The sequence below is a fragment of the Gracilinanus agilis genome, chromosome 2, assembly GCF_016433145.1.
Source record: "Gracilinanus agilis isolate LMUSP501 chromosome 2, AgileGrace, whole genome shotgun sequence".
NCBI classification, from domain to species: Eukaryota; Metazoa; Chordata; class Mammalia; order Didelphimorphia; family Didelphidae; genus Gracilinanus; species Gracilinanus agilis.
The window spans coordinates 604,483,714-604,498,124 of record NC_058131.1 but is presented as its reverse complement, the minus strand read 5'-3'; the positions used below and the strand labels follow the sequence as shown (position 1 = coordinate 604,498,124).

At 35.7% G+C, this 14,411-nt stretch overlaps 1 protein-coding gene across 1 annotated transcript in view; it reads right to left on the bottom strand.

Moving 5' to 3' along the window:
- Positions 1 to 14,411, bottom strand: part of ARNT2 (aryl hydrocarbon receptor nuclear translocator 2) — a 258,400-nt gene that overhangs the window by 182,080 nt on the left and 61,909 nt on the right. The window contains exons 2-3 of the mRNA XM_044660152.1: positions 7,413 to 7,524; positions 302 to 349 (exon numbers count right to left, since the gene is read on the bottom strand). Of these exons, the coding sequence (XP_044516087.1) occupies positions 302 to 349; positions 7,413 to 7,522 (158 nt within the window). The 5' untranslated portion in view covers positions 7,523 to 7,524. The remainder of the gene's footprint in view (positions 1 to 301; positions 350 to 7,412; positions 7,525 to 14,411) is intronic.

Sequence of the window (14,411 nt, the reverse complement as noted above, 5' to 3'; positions counted from 1 at the left end):
GGGAACAGCTAATTATTTATGTCACTTCATCTCTTTAAATAATATAGGTTGTGAGACTTAAGAGCTGTGTCAACTATTCATTTAGCAGCCACATGACTAAGCAGTGGGTTATGCAAATACTCCCATTAAAAGATAGATTGAAAGAAGAATTTGAAAAGAGTAATAGGTCCAAGATGCAGAAAATTGAATGCTATCATGTAATTTGGGCTTGAATTTTCATATATTGCAGAATGGTGTGGCTGTCCTACCTTGGAAGAAAGGCTCATTTTTAGTATTAAAAAACAACAACAAAACAACTCACCTTGAAAATTTGCTGGGGCCTTCACCATCTTCATCATCGAAGTCCATTCTGAAAAAGCAAGACCTCTGGTGAGCCTTTATCTAAGGGGGTATGTACTAACTGGGTAAAATTCTATTTTTGCACCAGAGCAAGTAATCCAAATTGAGTATTAGCCCTTTCAGTGTGGAAAATAAAGTCTCTGGGTCATCACTAAAGAGGCAAAGAAAATGAAGCCTTGCCACCTTGCCATGGTACTGGTCAGGGGCACTGCCTGCCAGGGAGGCTCATTCAAGTGAGAAGAGATCATTTTCTGGCTTAAGTCACACTTGGCCTCACAAGAATGAGTTTTCAATGAAAAATTGAAGGCTCTAAGCATCTCCTAAAGAGATCCCTGAAACCAGACCATTGATGGTTTTTAGTAGTGTCCATGTGAGAGGTTTTGGAGAATTTGGAGTATTTTCTTCATCTCAACATATTTGGAAAATATCTGCTCTAGACCATCTGGGCAGTTATATGTGCATATAATCTGGACACTATATATATATATGCATATGCAATACTATTTTTGTATGGATGTTTTATAATTTATACAACTTCAAGTTTTTTTCTTTAAAAAAGGGAAAATTTGAAAATAATTGCTTAAAATAAATGTGCATCCATTGCATGAAAATCCTCAGGCAGTACCTAAAGTTAAAGTAAAAAAAAAGAGATTTAAAGCAATAATTATATTAGGATGAGCCAAATTATTGAGAAAAAAGAATCATCTTTTTTTACCCAAGTAACCCAAATTGTCTGTTTACTTAATTTAATCAGTTACCTAAGTTGATTTGCCTAGGTGTTCACTTAATTTTATATGATAAAAGGGCACACTAAAATCTGGAGGTTTTTGATTTGGGATTTTTTTTTAGCTGCTAACAATACATAAATGTTTGGCTTAATTTACATAATTCACACATTCAGTGTTAATTCTGAACATTTTAATTCTGCCTCTGAACAGATAGGTTATAGCTCCTTAGGGAGAGATGCCCTCACCTGGTTGGTCGCTCGCTCTCTCTCTCTCTCTCTCCCTCTCTCTTTTCTCTCTCTCTCTCTCTCTCTCTCTCTCTCTCTCTCTCTCTCTCTCTCTCTCTCTCAATCTCTCTCTCTCTCCCCCCCTCCCCCTCCCCCTCAACCTCTTCTTTCCTTTCCTTACCTTCTGTCTGAGATTAGGTATTAAGAATTGGTTCCAAGGCAGAAAAGTGGTAAGGGCTAGGTAATGGGAGTTAAGGGACCTGCCCAGGGTCATACAGCTAGGCAATATCTGAGGCCAGATTTGAACCTAGGACTTTCCTTCTCTAAGTCTGGCTCTCTATCCAGTGAACTACCTAGCTGCCCTCTCACCTGGTTTCTGACAGGAACTGGGTAGGGAGGGATATCACAGGCATCACTAAGAGTGAGGCACAAGTCACCCTGAGCAGGCAGTTATTAACAATGAGTTCTCTTCTTCCTTTTCTCATTCTCTTCCCCACTTCCCAGTTCAGCCTGCTCCAAATGAAAAGGAAGGGTCCTTTTATGGAACACAGAGAACCCATGTGAATGTAATAAATACCTCTCTCCTCCCCTATTTACCAGGTATCATTAGGGAAGAAGGACTAAATCAAGAGATATTCCCTCTTGGGGGAAAGCAGAGACTATAAAAACAGCTATGTTGAAAAAAGTGACAATTTCCTGCTAAATCTAGAGGAGAACTCTCAGGCCCCCTCCTTTCTAGAATCCAGGGTGCCTGAAGAAAACGATGGAAATCTGAAGAAGAAGGCCATTCACTAGAGAGGGACCAGGTGAGAAGAGCCTTTCTAGCACAGGATAATGAAAGAGATGGGAGATGTATGTAAGAAAATAACATTCTCCTCTAAAGAACTAAAGAAATAAACTTGAAATCTTGGTGAAAGGGCAGTGTTGAACTATCATTAAATGTGTTGTCAAGCAGTTTCCAGCTGTTGTTCTTTTGAAGTTTGCCTTCTACATCATGGCCAGCTTTGTTCAAATAAACTCTGGCTTTAGTCATTATGGGTAATTGTGAAACAAGGATCACATTCTTATGAAGAGATAAGAACAAAAAGAGTTAGATAACTGGGTATAGGCAATATAATAACAATACAAATAATATCCATGTATAGTGATAAAGGAGTAAGGGGAGGAAATAGGAAGAAAGAGAAGGAAATGAGAAGAAAGAAAATGTACTACAAACAGTAGGAAGCAGAAATACCACATCTTGTTACTTAGTATCAGTGATCTACAAAAAATCAGAACAAGGACTTATGATAGAGAACAAGCTAACAAAGAAAAGCTAGAAGAGGCCTAAATTGAAAAAAAAAATTTAAAAGAATTATGAAAGTGGTTACTTGTTTAAAAATGTGGCCAGACAGGATTTTTAAAAAAGTGAAGCCATATTGAAAATAGAGTACACTACATAAAATGATTGTTATCACTGTTATCAGTGTTTTTCTGAAAATTATACTTCACTTAAATATATCAACAACAAAAAACAAATTATTAGTCTTTAAACAAAAATATGGTAGAGTTAAACTGCCCTCCTGTGGTCATTATGGAAAACAGAAGCTTCAAGGATGCCTAAATTTCTATGAGCTAGCAAAAATGTACTAAAGTCAATAGAAAAATATATGGTATTATTAAACTCTAGGAAAAGTTGTTTTTGAAAGCACTTATCTTTGGTATGGGGGTGAAAAGTAAATTAAATTTTAAGATTGTTTTTTATTATAAACTCAAATGTCTGAACATTTATAAATGTGAGATACCATAAAATTTTATAAGATATACCATGGTATAGTGGGAAAATCTCTGGACTTGGAAATCAGGAGATCTGCATTTGAGTTTTGGGTTTAGCATTTACTAGCTGAGTGACTCCTGGGCTTTCCTGGCCTTTTTCCTCATTTGTAAAAGGAAAATAACAATATTTGCATTAATTACCTCTCGTGGTTATGATAAAAATATTTTGTGAAGCTTAAAGTGCTATATAATTGTGCTATTATCAAAATGTCATAGAATACCTGGAGAAAATACATGTGCTGTAAATGAATAATAATATAAATTTTAAATAATTTCTGTTAAAATTATTTTTAGAGTTTAATCCTATTCATCCTCAACTGCACAACCATATAGGTTTTTTGAAATGTTAGGCAACTCCATATCCTTCTAAATGAGAAAAATGGAGCTGTTTGCATTGGCATTGGAATGAAATGTTACAACTTGGGCCTTATATGAGCAAGGGATAGCACCTCTGCTTGGAGCCAAAGTTCTTTAGATTCATCAGAAATCCTAGAGAGTCAGATTCAACTGTCAATGGGAAAAGAGAATGCAGTCTCTTTACCTTACTAGTGAGTTCAAGGTGGAGGCTAAATTCAGGAGATAATACAGAGTTATTAAATCCTCCAAATAACTCACCTATAACTAAAACACAAAATTGCCTATTCATTCAGGGCAGAATGCATGTCAGCAATACAGCAGAAGTAGCTCACACAATAGGACAAAGGATGTTTCAGAAATCTGTTGGCTCAGATAATGTGTTCTGCCTCCACTTTAAATTCTTAACTAAAATATAGCAAAAATGAGTTTTGCTTATTTCCCTGGTGTCAAAAGGTCCTGTGTCTTTTTCTATGGCTTTATAATCCAGAATGAACTTGGATACCAAAGGCAATGAATCAAAATGTGACTTTAAAGTTTTATTTTATTCACCTTAAAAATTCAATAATTCATTAATTAAATGGATGAAGTTGGCTGAAAATGTTTTCCCTCACTTCACTATTAGTGATGATGAACTCTTTTCCCCTTCCTCGCCCCAAAAGCCTGGGTAAGGTACTTCTGGGTTGAAATGGGTCTGGACTATTTATTGCCAGGGTGGGGGGAGGAAAAGAAAAGAATCTGAATCACAAAATGTCAAAAAAAATTGTCAAAAATTCTTTCTACATGTAATTGAAAAAAATTAATAAAAAATGAGTCTAGAGAGACATGATGGATAAGAATATAACTATTTTGAAATAATGTATCATCAATTATGTACAGAGAAAAGAGATTCTACTGATGCCCTAGACCAAAAACAAACAAACAACATGCAGAGATGTTTGATTTCAAGTAATATCAGCAACAACTGTAGTTCTGTAGTTCTCATTCTTCAGCAAAGGAAGAACCAAATACCAGATTGGTGTTTCTTTAGACCAATGGCAAAATGCTTTAGCTACAGGATTTCAATGTTTGAATGAGCTCATTTGCAAACCCAAATCAAATAAAATATTTGTTTCAGCAAATTAGTGCTTAAATTTAAGGTCAAAGATCTGCAAGCCACCAAAAGGAAAGGGTCATAATCATGGACATAACTGTAAAGAAATATTAATATATATTTTAAATGTCTAGCAATTCATTTGACACCAAATTTCACTAAAACTATCTCCAACATTGGCATCATCCATTGACAATGGAAAGGTGATATTATAAAGAATATTTTAAGTGACTTGCAGCAATGCCATTCTAATAAGTCTGTGAGGAGTCTAAAATTTCTCTACCTTCACTATGTCTTCCAAATGGCAAAAATGGGCATGACAAATAGTTTTCACAAGACTCTTATTAAGGTCAAAGTTATGTTGGAAGTATAATCAACCTGAAGTAGTAGACATGGGTAATCCAAAAGAAAATAAACATTTCTATTTGCCCCTGAAATCCATTAATAAATAACCAAGCCAAGTTATGATGACCTGACAGAAGAACAGGTAGGATTCTTTATTCTGTCTGTAGCTCAGCTTTTTCCCATTCCTCCTTTCCAAGATGGAGGTATATACTATTTCTTCAGTATGATGCAAAACATTAACTAAGCATACAAGACTTTTCTTTTCCCTCTCTTATTGTTATTTATCTGAATTACATGTTTTCCTGGAATGGAAAATGGAAAAGCACATGACAGAAAATAAGGAAGTTTGCGTTTTCTAGTTGCAGAATTGCCACTAACTATATCACTTCATGTCTCTGAGTCTCAGTTTCTTCATCTGTTGAACAAAAAGTTTTAATATGTCTAAGATTCCTATTTATGATATTTCATAATTTTAACTCTTACATTAAGTACTATATATAAACACAAACGTTGAAGTGTTCCCATTGCACTAGTCTGAGGTCAGTCATAGACCGTCTTTTACCTGAGACCATCTCATAACAAGATTTGTTAAATATTCAAGAGAAGCAGTGAAGCTACAAAACTAGCTACAAAAGATTAAAGCCAAAATGACTTGGATACAAAAGCCCACCTTTGACACATCTAGCTATCTGATCCTGAGCAAGGAGGCTAACTTCAGTGTCTTAATCACAGTTGCAAATATGCACTACGAAAAAATTTCCTTAATGAAAGCTTCATATGTTGATGAAATAATAGGTCTGATTTTTTTAAAAAATAAACAGCTAACATCATTAGATATTGACCAATATGCTTAAACCACATTCCATTTCCTGGTGAGTAGTGTTAGGACAAGGCTTTGTCAACATGTAATGATGTCAATAAAGGATTTCAAAAATCAGAGTAGATTAAAAAAAAAAAACTCAAAAGGATAGCTGTGTGACTCAGTAGCTGGAAAGCCAGGCTTAGAAATAGGAAAGTCCTGGCCTCAAACACTTATTAACTGTGTGATTTAGGGCAAGTCACTTAATTACAATTCCCTAGCCCTCACCACTCTTCTGCTTTGGAACTAATACTTAGTATTAATTCTAAGATGGAAAGTAAGGTTTTAAAAAAATTTGCTAAAGATAAACTCATATAAGGGTGATAGTTTGTTTGGGACAGCTTCCCTATTAGACTTATGAGGCTATGGAAAATTAATTAAACAGAAATTTTAAATACCTTTTCACCATAGTATTCTGGCCTGAGATGGAAAATAGGTGGGCAAATACAACAGAAGTCATAAGAATATATTTATTTCTAGGGGAAATTTTATCATGTCAATTAAACTACAATGTGATAATGAGGCAACTGGAAATCTACCATTATCCTATAAGCTAGCTCCATCTTGGGCTTTATCTTCATTATCTTGAACTGATTCTTCCCTTGATTCCCTTTGTCTTTTCTCTCTGGTTTTCTCTTCATCTTTTAATTTTTGGTGGCTTTAAGGAAAAAAGAGATGTTAGGTCTCAGCTATGGTTATACCTTTTTGAGTTTACCAGTGTGCCCAAGAAAAGAATTTTATGTAACCCTCTGAGGTAGAAGAGTTCAGGCTTTTCTTTTTTTTAAAACCCTTACCTTCCATCTTAGAATCAATACTGTGTCTGACTCTCAACCCACTGAGCCACCCAGCTGCCCCCAATATAATAACTTTTCAACTGAACTAAGGGCCATGATGTGTTTGAAGCATCAAGCTTGATAATGCTTTAGTTGTTTAGTAATTTTAAAAACAAATGTCTTTTATATTCTTTTGACAGAGGCCATAGAAACATAGATTCTGACCAGAAAGAGAAGTTATCTATTACAGCTCTCTCTTTTTACATACAAAGAAACTGAGGCCAAGAGAAGAGAAGAGATTTACTCAAGTAAAGAGAAGAGCTAGGAATTGAACCTAGGGTCCTGGGAACCCAAAAGAATCTTTATAAACAGCAAACCCTATAAAATGGAATTGATCAGCTTTAACTTTCCTTTCCTGAAAGGAAATGCCAACAAAGCTTGTTTTCAAAAGGAAGGGCAGGTATTTGCAGCAGAGGCTTTTTTCTTGTTCAACCCACCACAAACTATGGCTAAGAAATGTAAATTAGTCACTGCCTTCCCTTCTGGGTTTATGATCAAGACTGCTCATCCTTAGTGAGGTCACCACAGATGAGTGAGTGCCTATTAAATGGCTTAATTATAGTCCGGCAGGAAACAGAAGCAGATTTTCCCAAGGACAGAGTTCAGATGGTGTAGAATTCTCCATCATTTACTGGCAAAGTCATGTGCATGTTGCTTTAACTTACAAAAATCTCAGCATTCCAAAGGCAAACTGCTGAGTTCCCACTCTAGAAGAAAAGAGTAGAAAATTGATTTCCTGGACAGACCTTCAGCATGAAGGCAATCAGAGGTGAGTGACATTTGCCAGTTTGAATTCAACCTTGAAATGTTGAAATTACTTACCCTGAACGCCTCTTTCCTCCTCTAGCAGGCATGGCTCCTGCCATTCTCACCTGCCCTGTTGCCATGGGGGCAACTGGCAAAGTCACTGATCCAGGGATATCGGAAGCCATCTCTGTAAATTCAGACAAAATTCCACTGGTTACTTAGGCCAACAAGACCCCAAAATAAGCAACAAGACATGAAGGTCTCTCTGGAAGGAGAATTAACTTTTTCAAGTCAAGAGACTAAGAACTGACTGAGAAAGTGTTGGATTTTTCCTCCCCTTACCTTCTGTCTGAGGATAGGCAGAAGAGGGGTAAGGACTAGGCAATTAGGACCAAGTGACTTGCCCAGAGTAACACAGCTAGGAAGAGACTGAGGCCAAATTTGAACCCAGGACCTCCCATCTCCAGGGCTGACTGTCTATCCATTGAACCACCTAGCTGCCCCAAAAAAGTGATTTTAAACAGGAAATGTCACTTTCAAAGGAACCTCATGTTCAACTTAGAGAATAGATGGGAGAATCTGGCTTTCCTGAGCAGTATGGCTGTTGCCAAATGAAGAAGAATCATTGTTTGTTGTTTATAGCTTTACAATCATTGATCAGTTTGTTGTGACCCCATAAAGTTATAATTTTTCAGCACAGCTGGCTCCTCTTTGAAGGGAGATTCATCTTCCTTGGAGGGGGGGTTTCCTATCACTGATCAGAGACCTAAATAATCCCACGGGGTTCCCTGAAAATGGTAAGGTGCATTTTCAACTATAGTTATCCCTTCCACATCATGACTTTCCCCATTGTGGTTTTGGTACACTGCACATTAGCATAAGAAATTAAATGAGAATTTTGGGGGAGTTTTGCAGAAACCACAGATGACATGCAAAGATCAGCATAACACAGAAAAAGTTTAGAAACTCAGAAATCCATACTCAACCCAAAATTTATAATAAGATTTTGTAAACAGCAAATAAAATAAAAATAAAAAATTCATATTTCTCCTCTGGCATGAAGGGAGAGTAAAAAACTTTTGTGTGGATTTTCTAGATTTCAGGGACACTTCCCCTTCTAACCACCATAATGTGGAAGGGATAACTGTAAATTAATGAATCATACACATTTTTAGTTTAGACCCAGCAAATAAAGGAATCCCAAGGAGAACCTGGCTTTATACTGCTTAGTGAATGCAAAGAACTGAAAAAGATTTTCAAAATAAATTCTAGTGGTGCTATGCAGTTCTGACTTACTTCACACATTTCCCCATATGGGAACATGTATATTGTAAGCAGTACAATTGTTCAGGCTCATTGTTCTTGAGAATGACTTTCAGAGAATTTACTTGTATTAGTTCAACTCTCACTCAGGGATATAATAGAAGTGATAGCTCAAAACAATCCACTTCAGAAAGGCATTCAAGTTTAAACAAAGGAATCAGTGCTCAAGGTAAAAGAAGAATAATGCCATGGTATGTTAACAGCACAATACAAGAAGTCCTGGAAAATGTGTACACTCATCATGTGTACAAGATCTGTTTCATTCTCACATGTCATATTTCCTTCCCAAACAGTAAGCAATCTGAAAATGGGCCGTGTAACTGTCATCACTTAATCATGTCAAAATGCATAACATTTTGTAATTACTATATGACTGAAGTTCAACTTGAACTGTTTTATTGGAGTTTGTTATAAAAGAACTTAAAACCTTAACAAATGGAATCTTAATATAAATGTTCCTTTAGGGCTATAAGAAGTATGAAGGTTCCTATTTTTCCCAAATTTTTTTTTTTTTACGAGACCTACAAGTGCATTGATCTAGAGTGCCCTTAGTAAGGAACTTCCTCTACCCATACAGGTGAATACCTGTTCTGAAACTTAAAAGAGTTTTAGAGAGTTGCCTGAAGCATTTAAAGGCTAAGTTCAAGATCATACAATCAGTATGTGCCCGTCTATATTTGCACTCAGTACTTTCTGACTCTCAGACCAACTCTTTGTTCTATGCTATTCATTATTTATAGTACTTTAGTGCATTATAAATATACAATAAATATTATGTTCAAGTAATTTCTTCTTTAAAATAATTTTCTTTATTTTCTCATAAATTTGCTTTATTTTATCTGTTAATATCTCTAGAGCACCATGGTAAAACTAACAATCTAATAGTTTTGTTACTTGAACATCCTTCTGTTGAACATGTTTTATTTTCTAAAAGATATAATAAAATCTACTGCTTGCAAACCCAGGGTGGAGGTATTATATGAAACTACTGGGTTGGATCTACCTCTGGAGCAAATCTAGTATTAACCCAAGTAGTCTGTAATCATATTCCCACACCACCATCCCAAGATAATTCAAATGTTTAGCCAATTGAGAGAATTTTTGTGGTTGTTAAGTTTTTCATTTTAGATGTAAGTGGCTTAACAAGTGAAATCAGCAAACCAATGGTTCATCATTGCCATCAATAAGCACTTTTATAAATATGTCCTTAACACTAACACTCAGTTTTTTATTTTATTATTTTTATTTTTTCCCATGATTCTTGTTGTCTCCCACCTCTCTTCCCTTCCCCCTCCCAGAGTTCTCAAGCAATTTCACTGAGTCATACATATTTCACTTAGTTTTTAAACATGATATTAAAGAATGATATTTGGATTTATAGACTCTTGATTATGATATAGCAATGAAAAGCTCTTGATCAATGTCATAGTATATCTGACAAATGAATGATATATTTGCCCAAAGATGTGTGGGCCTGATTATATACTAAGATGGAATGGCAAAAAACGAAAAATCAGCAGATGTAACAAAGTAAGAAATGCAGTAGAGAAGTCCAGTGATTCACAGGAGGCAATATCTATCTAGGAAAAGGGAAAGTAAAAAAGGACATGACCTCAGTAATCAGTGTAGAACTGTTATTGCAAAAAGATCAACCCGACAGCAAAGGTATCACTGAGACTTGGATGGGTGTCTGATGACTGAAATATGGCAATGAAATGGTAGAATCTATAAAGAAGGAATAATCAGATAAAAGGAGTGCTGGAATATCATTAGAAGTAAAAATATATATACTCCTGAGATGATATCTACAACTACAAATCAGAGGGATAAGTATGATGGAAAATATTTGGGCAATGAACAGAAAAGCGTTCAGGTATATGGGGGAGTAGGGAGAAGGAGAAACAAAAGAAGTGTTCTAGATAAGGTTATAGCACAAACCACACAACTATAAGTAGAAACTGAAGATGAGTTCCAGAAGTAAATCATGAAGTTGATATGAAGATATGACATAGATGTCATGAAAAACTTCATATAACTAGGTATCTGCTAAAACTAGGTATCTCATCTTGATCAATGACACATGTTAAAACCAGTGGAAATGTGCATCGGCCATGGGTGGAGGGAGTGCGGGGGGTGAAGGGGAAAGTAAAAGCATGAATCATGTAACCATGTTAAAAACGAATATTAATAAATGTTTAAAAAAACTAGGTATCTCTCTTTCCTAAAAGCATAGAGATAAATTGCACAGTTAATAAATTTTAGAATTGTTTTTGTTAATAATTTCATTTTCCTAGCTTTTGCAAAGGGTTATTTATTTGAGTTATAGCAATAACAAAAAAATATTTCCTCATTACACCTCTGGGGCACACTCAGACTCTGGAAAGAGTGGGCACAGCTTTAATTCCATTCCTACAAAGCATTTAATCCCACTAAGATAATAGTCAAATTTGGCATCTTTTCTGAATGAGTTCTTTTAGCTAAAGCAGTATGTTCCCAAAGTGGGCGCTACCACCCCCTGGTGGGTGCTGCAGTGATCCAAGAGAGTGGTGATGGGCACAAGTACATTTATCTTTCCTATTAATTGCTATTAAAATTAAAAAAATTAATTTCCAGGGGTGCTAAGTAATATTTTTTCTGAAGGGGGCGGTAAGCCAAAAAAGTTTGGGAACCACTGAGCTAAAGCAATGTTAAGTCCCAAAGGGGCATTGATGCTAGGTAGGCTGAAAACCTGTATAGATTCAACTCTCAGATAGAGAATGAGAAGGGATGAAGAATTTATATAGTATCTACTATGTGTCAGGCACTGTGTTAAGTACTTTAAAATGTTATCTCATTTGATCCTCACAACAATTCTGTGAGGTAGGTATTATTATTAGCTCCATTTTACAGTTAAGGAAACTGAGGCAAAAATATTAAGTCACTTGTCCAGAGTAACACAGCTAGGAAGTATCTGAGGCCAAATTTGAACACAGATCTTCCTGATTCTAAGCCAAGTACTTTGCCCATTGAATCACCAGCTACCTCTAAATTGCTCTTAATGGGTTATTCTCATGATCTTTCAAAACTTACAAGGTTTTGGAGGTCTACAGTTTCCTTCACTCAAAAATATCTAGCAGGAAAAAGTCAGCTAGAGAAGATGTAAAACCTATAATTTAATTCTTCAAAGGCAGTGGTTCCCAAACTTTTTTGGCCTACCGCCCCCTTTCCAAAAAAAATATTACTTAGCCCCCTGGAAATTAATTTTTTTATTTTAATAGCAATTAATAGGAAAGATTAATGTACCTGTGGCCATCACTGCACCGCTGGATCGCTGCAGCACCCACCAGGGGGCGGTAGCACCCACTTTGGGAATCACTGTTCAAAGAGAACCTTCATTCTGGAACTTTGGGTAGAGCAAGGACTGTGACTTTTATTAGTGTAGGGAGCTCTCAGCATTTAGCCTGTGACTTGTAGTTTTAGAAAGTTGCTTCCTAGCTATGTGACACTGGGCAAGTCACTTAACCCCCATTGCCTAGCCATTACTGCTTTTCTGCCATGGATATATAGTATTGATTCTAAGAGAGGAAGTAAGAGTTTAAAAAAAAGAAAAGAAAAGAAAGTTGTTTAAAGCAATGAAAGATGAAAAGTTTGCCCAGGGTCATACAGCCAGTACATATCAGAAGGAGTATTTGAACCCAGGCCATTGTGGATGTCTGGTCAGCTCTCTCTCCATTACAGCACACCCAGGTATAAGGAAAATATGAATAATTAGTTCTAAAAATAGATCATGATGATACTGTAGTCATAGAAAACTTTAACTTTGTGGGTATCTGCTTGAAAGCTCTTGACTCAAATCAGTTAAAAGTTCTGACAAATTAGAAGGAATCAGTTGCTGAAGAAGAAATGCTGGGAACATGAATGGAAATTTGTTATGCCATTTTACAGTTCCTGGAAGATAAGGAGACATGGAGGTGGAGTCAAGGGTATAGTAAAGATAATGGAATGAAATGTCACAACTGCCAAACATACCCTAAAATCTCTCCTACAAAATTACCACAGCAAACATCAGACAGAATTCTGAGCAGGTAAGCCAAGAAAACATTCAAGGTTATAATATCAGGGAAGAAAAGAGTAATCAGAATCATGGGGGAACAGGGGCCTACCTGTAAGTGCAGATCATTAGGACAGTGGCCATACTTTTATGCTGATCACATCACATTGGAAACAGCAAAAGCCTATAGGTCCTAAGATTGAGCTATGCCAGTCCAGTCATCATTCTCAGAGGTGAGCAGGGCCCAACCCAACATAAAGTTCAAAGTCAAGAAATAGGCTGGGGGAAAAATCAGCAAGCAAACAAAAAGAAACTGACCATAAAAATCTACTATGGTGACAGGGAAATTCAAGATACAGACTCAGAAGACAATGACTTGAAAATATCTACAAGCAAGAACTCAAAGAAAAAAATGTAGATTAGACACAAGCCCAGCAAGAATTTTTGGAAGAACTAACAAAAGAGATTTCTAAAAAGAATGAAAATTTTGAAAATTAAATAAGAGTAATAGTAGGGAAATTGGGAAAATAAGCAAGTTACACAGGAAAAGTATGAAAAAAGATTTGACAATTTGGTATGAGTCACAAAAAATACTAAAGATAACTACTTACAAATCAGAATTGAACAAATGGTAAAAAAAATCAGTTTGTTAAATGGAAGCTACTCTATGAGACATGAAGTGTCAATAAAACAAAGTCAAAAGAATGAAAAAAAAGAATGTGAAATATCTATTGAGAAATACAATTGGCCTAGAAAATAGATTGATGAGAGAACATTAAAGACTATAAGACTACCTGAAAGCCATGATTTTAAAAAAAGACCCTAGATGTCATATTTTGAGAAATTATTAAGAAAAAATTGCCCAGATATCATAGAACCAGAAGCTGAAGTAGAAATGGAAAGAATTCACCAATCCTTTCCTGAAAGAAATCCCAAAAGGAAAAATTCCAGGAATATGATAGCCAAAATTCAGAGCTACCAGGTCAAAGAGAAAATACTGCAAACAGTCAGAAAGAAATAATTCAAATATCATGGGGCTATAGTCAGGATCTTGCAAGATTCAGTAGCTACCACTGTAAAGGAACAGAAAGCTTGCAAAATGATTTTCCAACAAAGCAAAGGAGTTAGGACTACAATAAAAAATAACCTATCTAGCTGAGTATATTATCCTGCAGGAAGAAAAAAAAGGCTATTTAATCAATAGAGGACTTCCAAGAATTCCTAATGAAGAGTTAAATAGAAAACCTGACATTCAAACATAAGACTTAAGAAATAAACAGACCAACAAGGAAGAGAAATTAACGAATTTATGCAAGAGAAATCAAGGAATTTATCAAGTTAAACTGTTTACATTACCCCCTCAGAAGATGATACATGTAACCTTTAAGGACATTATTATTAGGACACTTAGAAGGAGTATTCTTAGATAAAGGGCATGAGTATGAGTCTATTATGCTGGGATGGTCTCAAAAGAAGAATGAAAAGGTGAGAGAGGGAGAAGGGAAAAGGGAGAGGAAGAATAGAGGAAATCAGTTCACATATAAGGGACATACAAGGAAGAGTTTTAACAATGAAGGGGGAAATGTATAGAGTGGGGAAGCAGGCAATGCTTGAACCTCACTTTCATCTGAACTGGTCCAAGAAGAGAAGAGTGTGTGTGTATATATATATATATATATATATATATATATATATATATATATATATATATATATATAAAC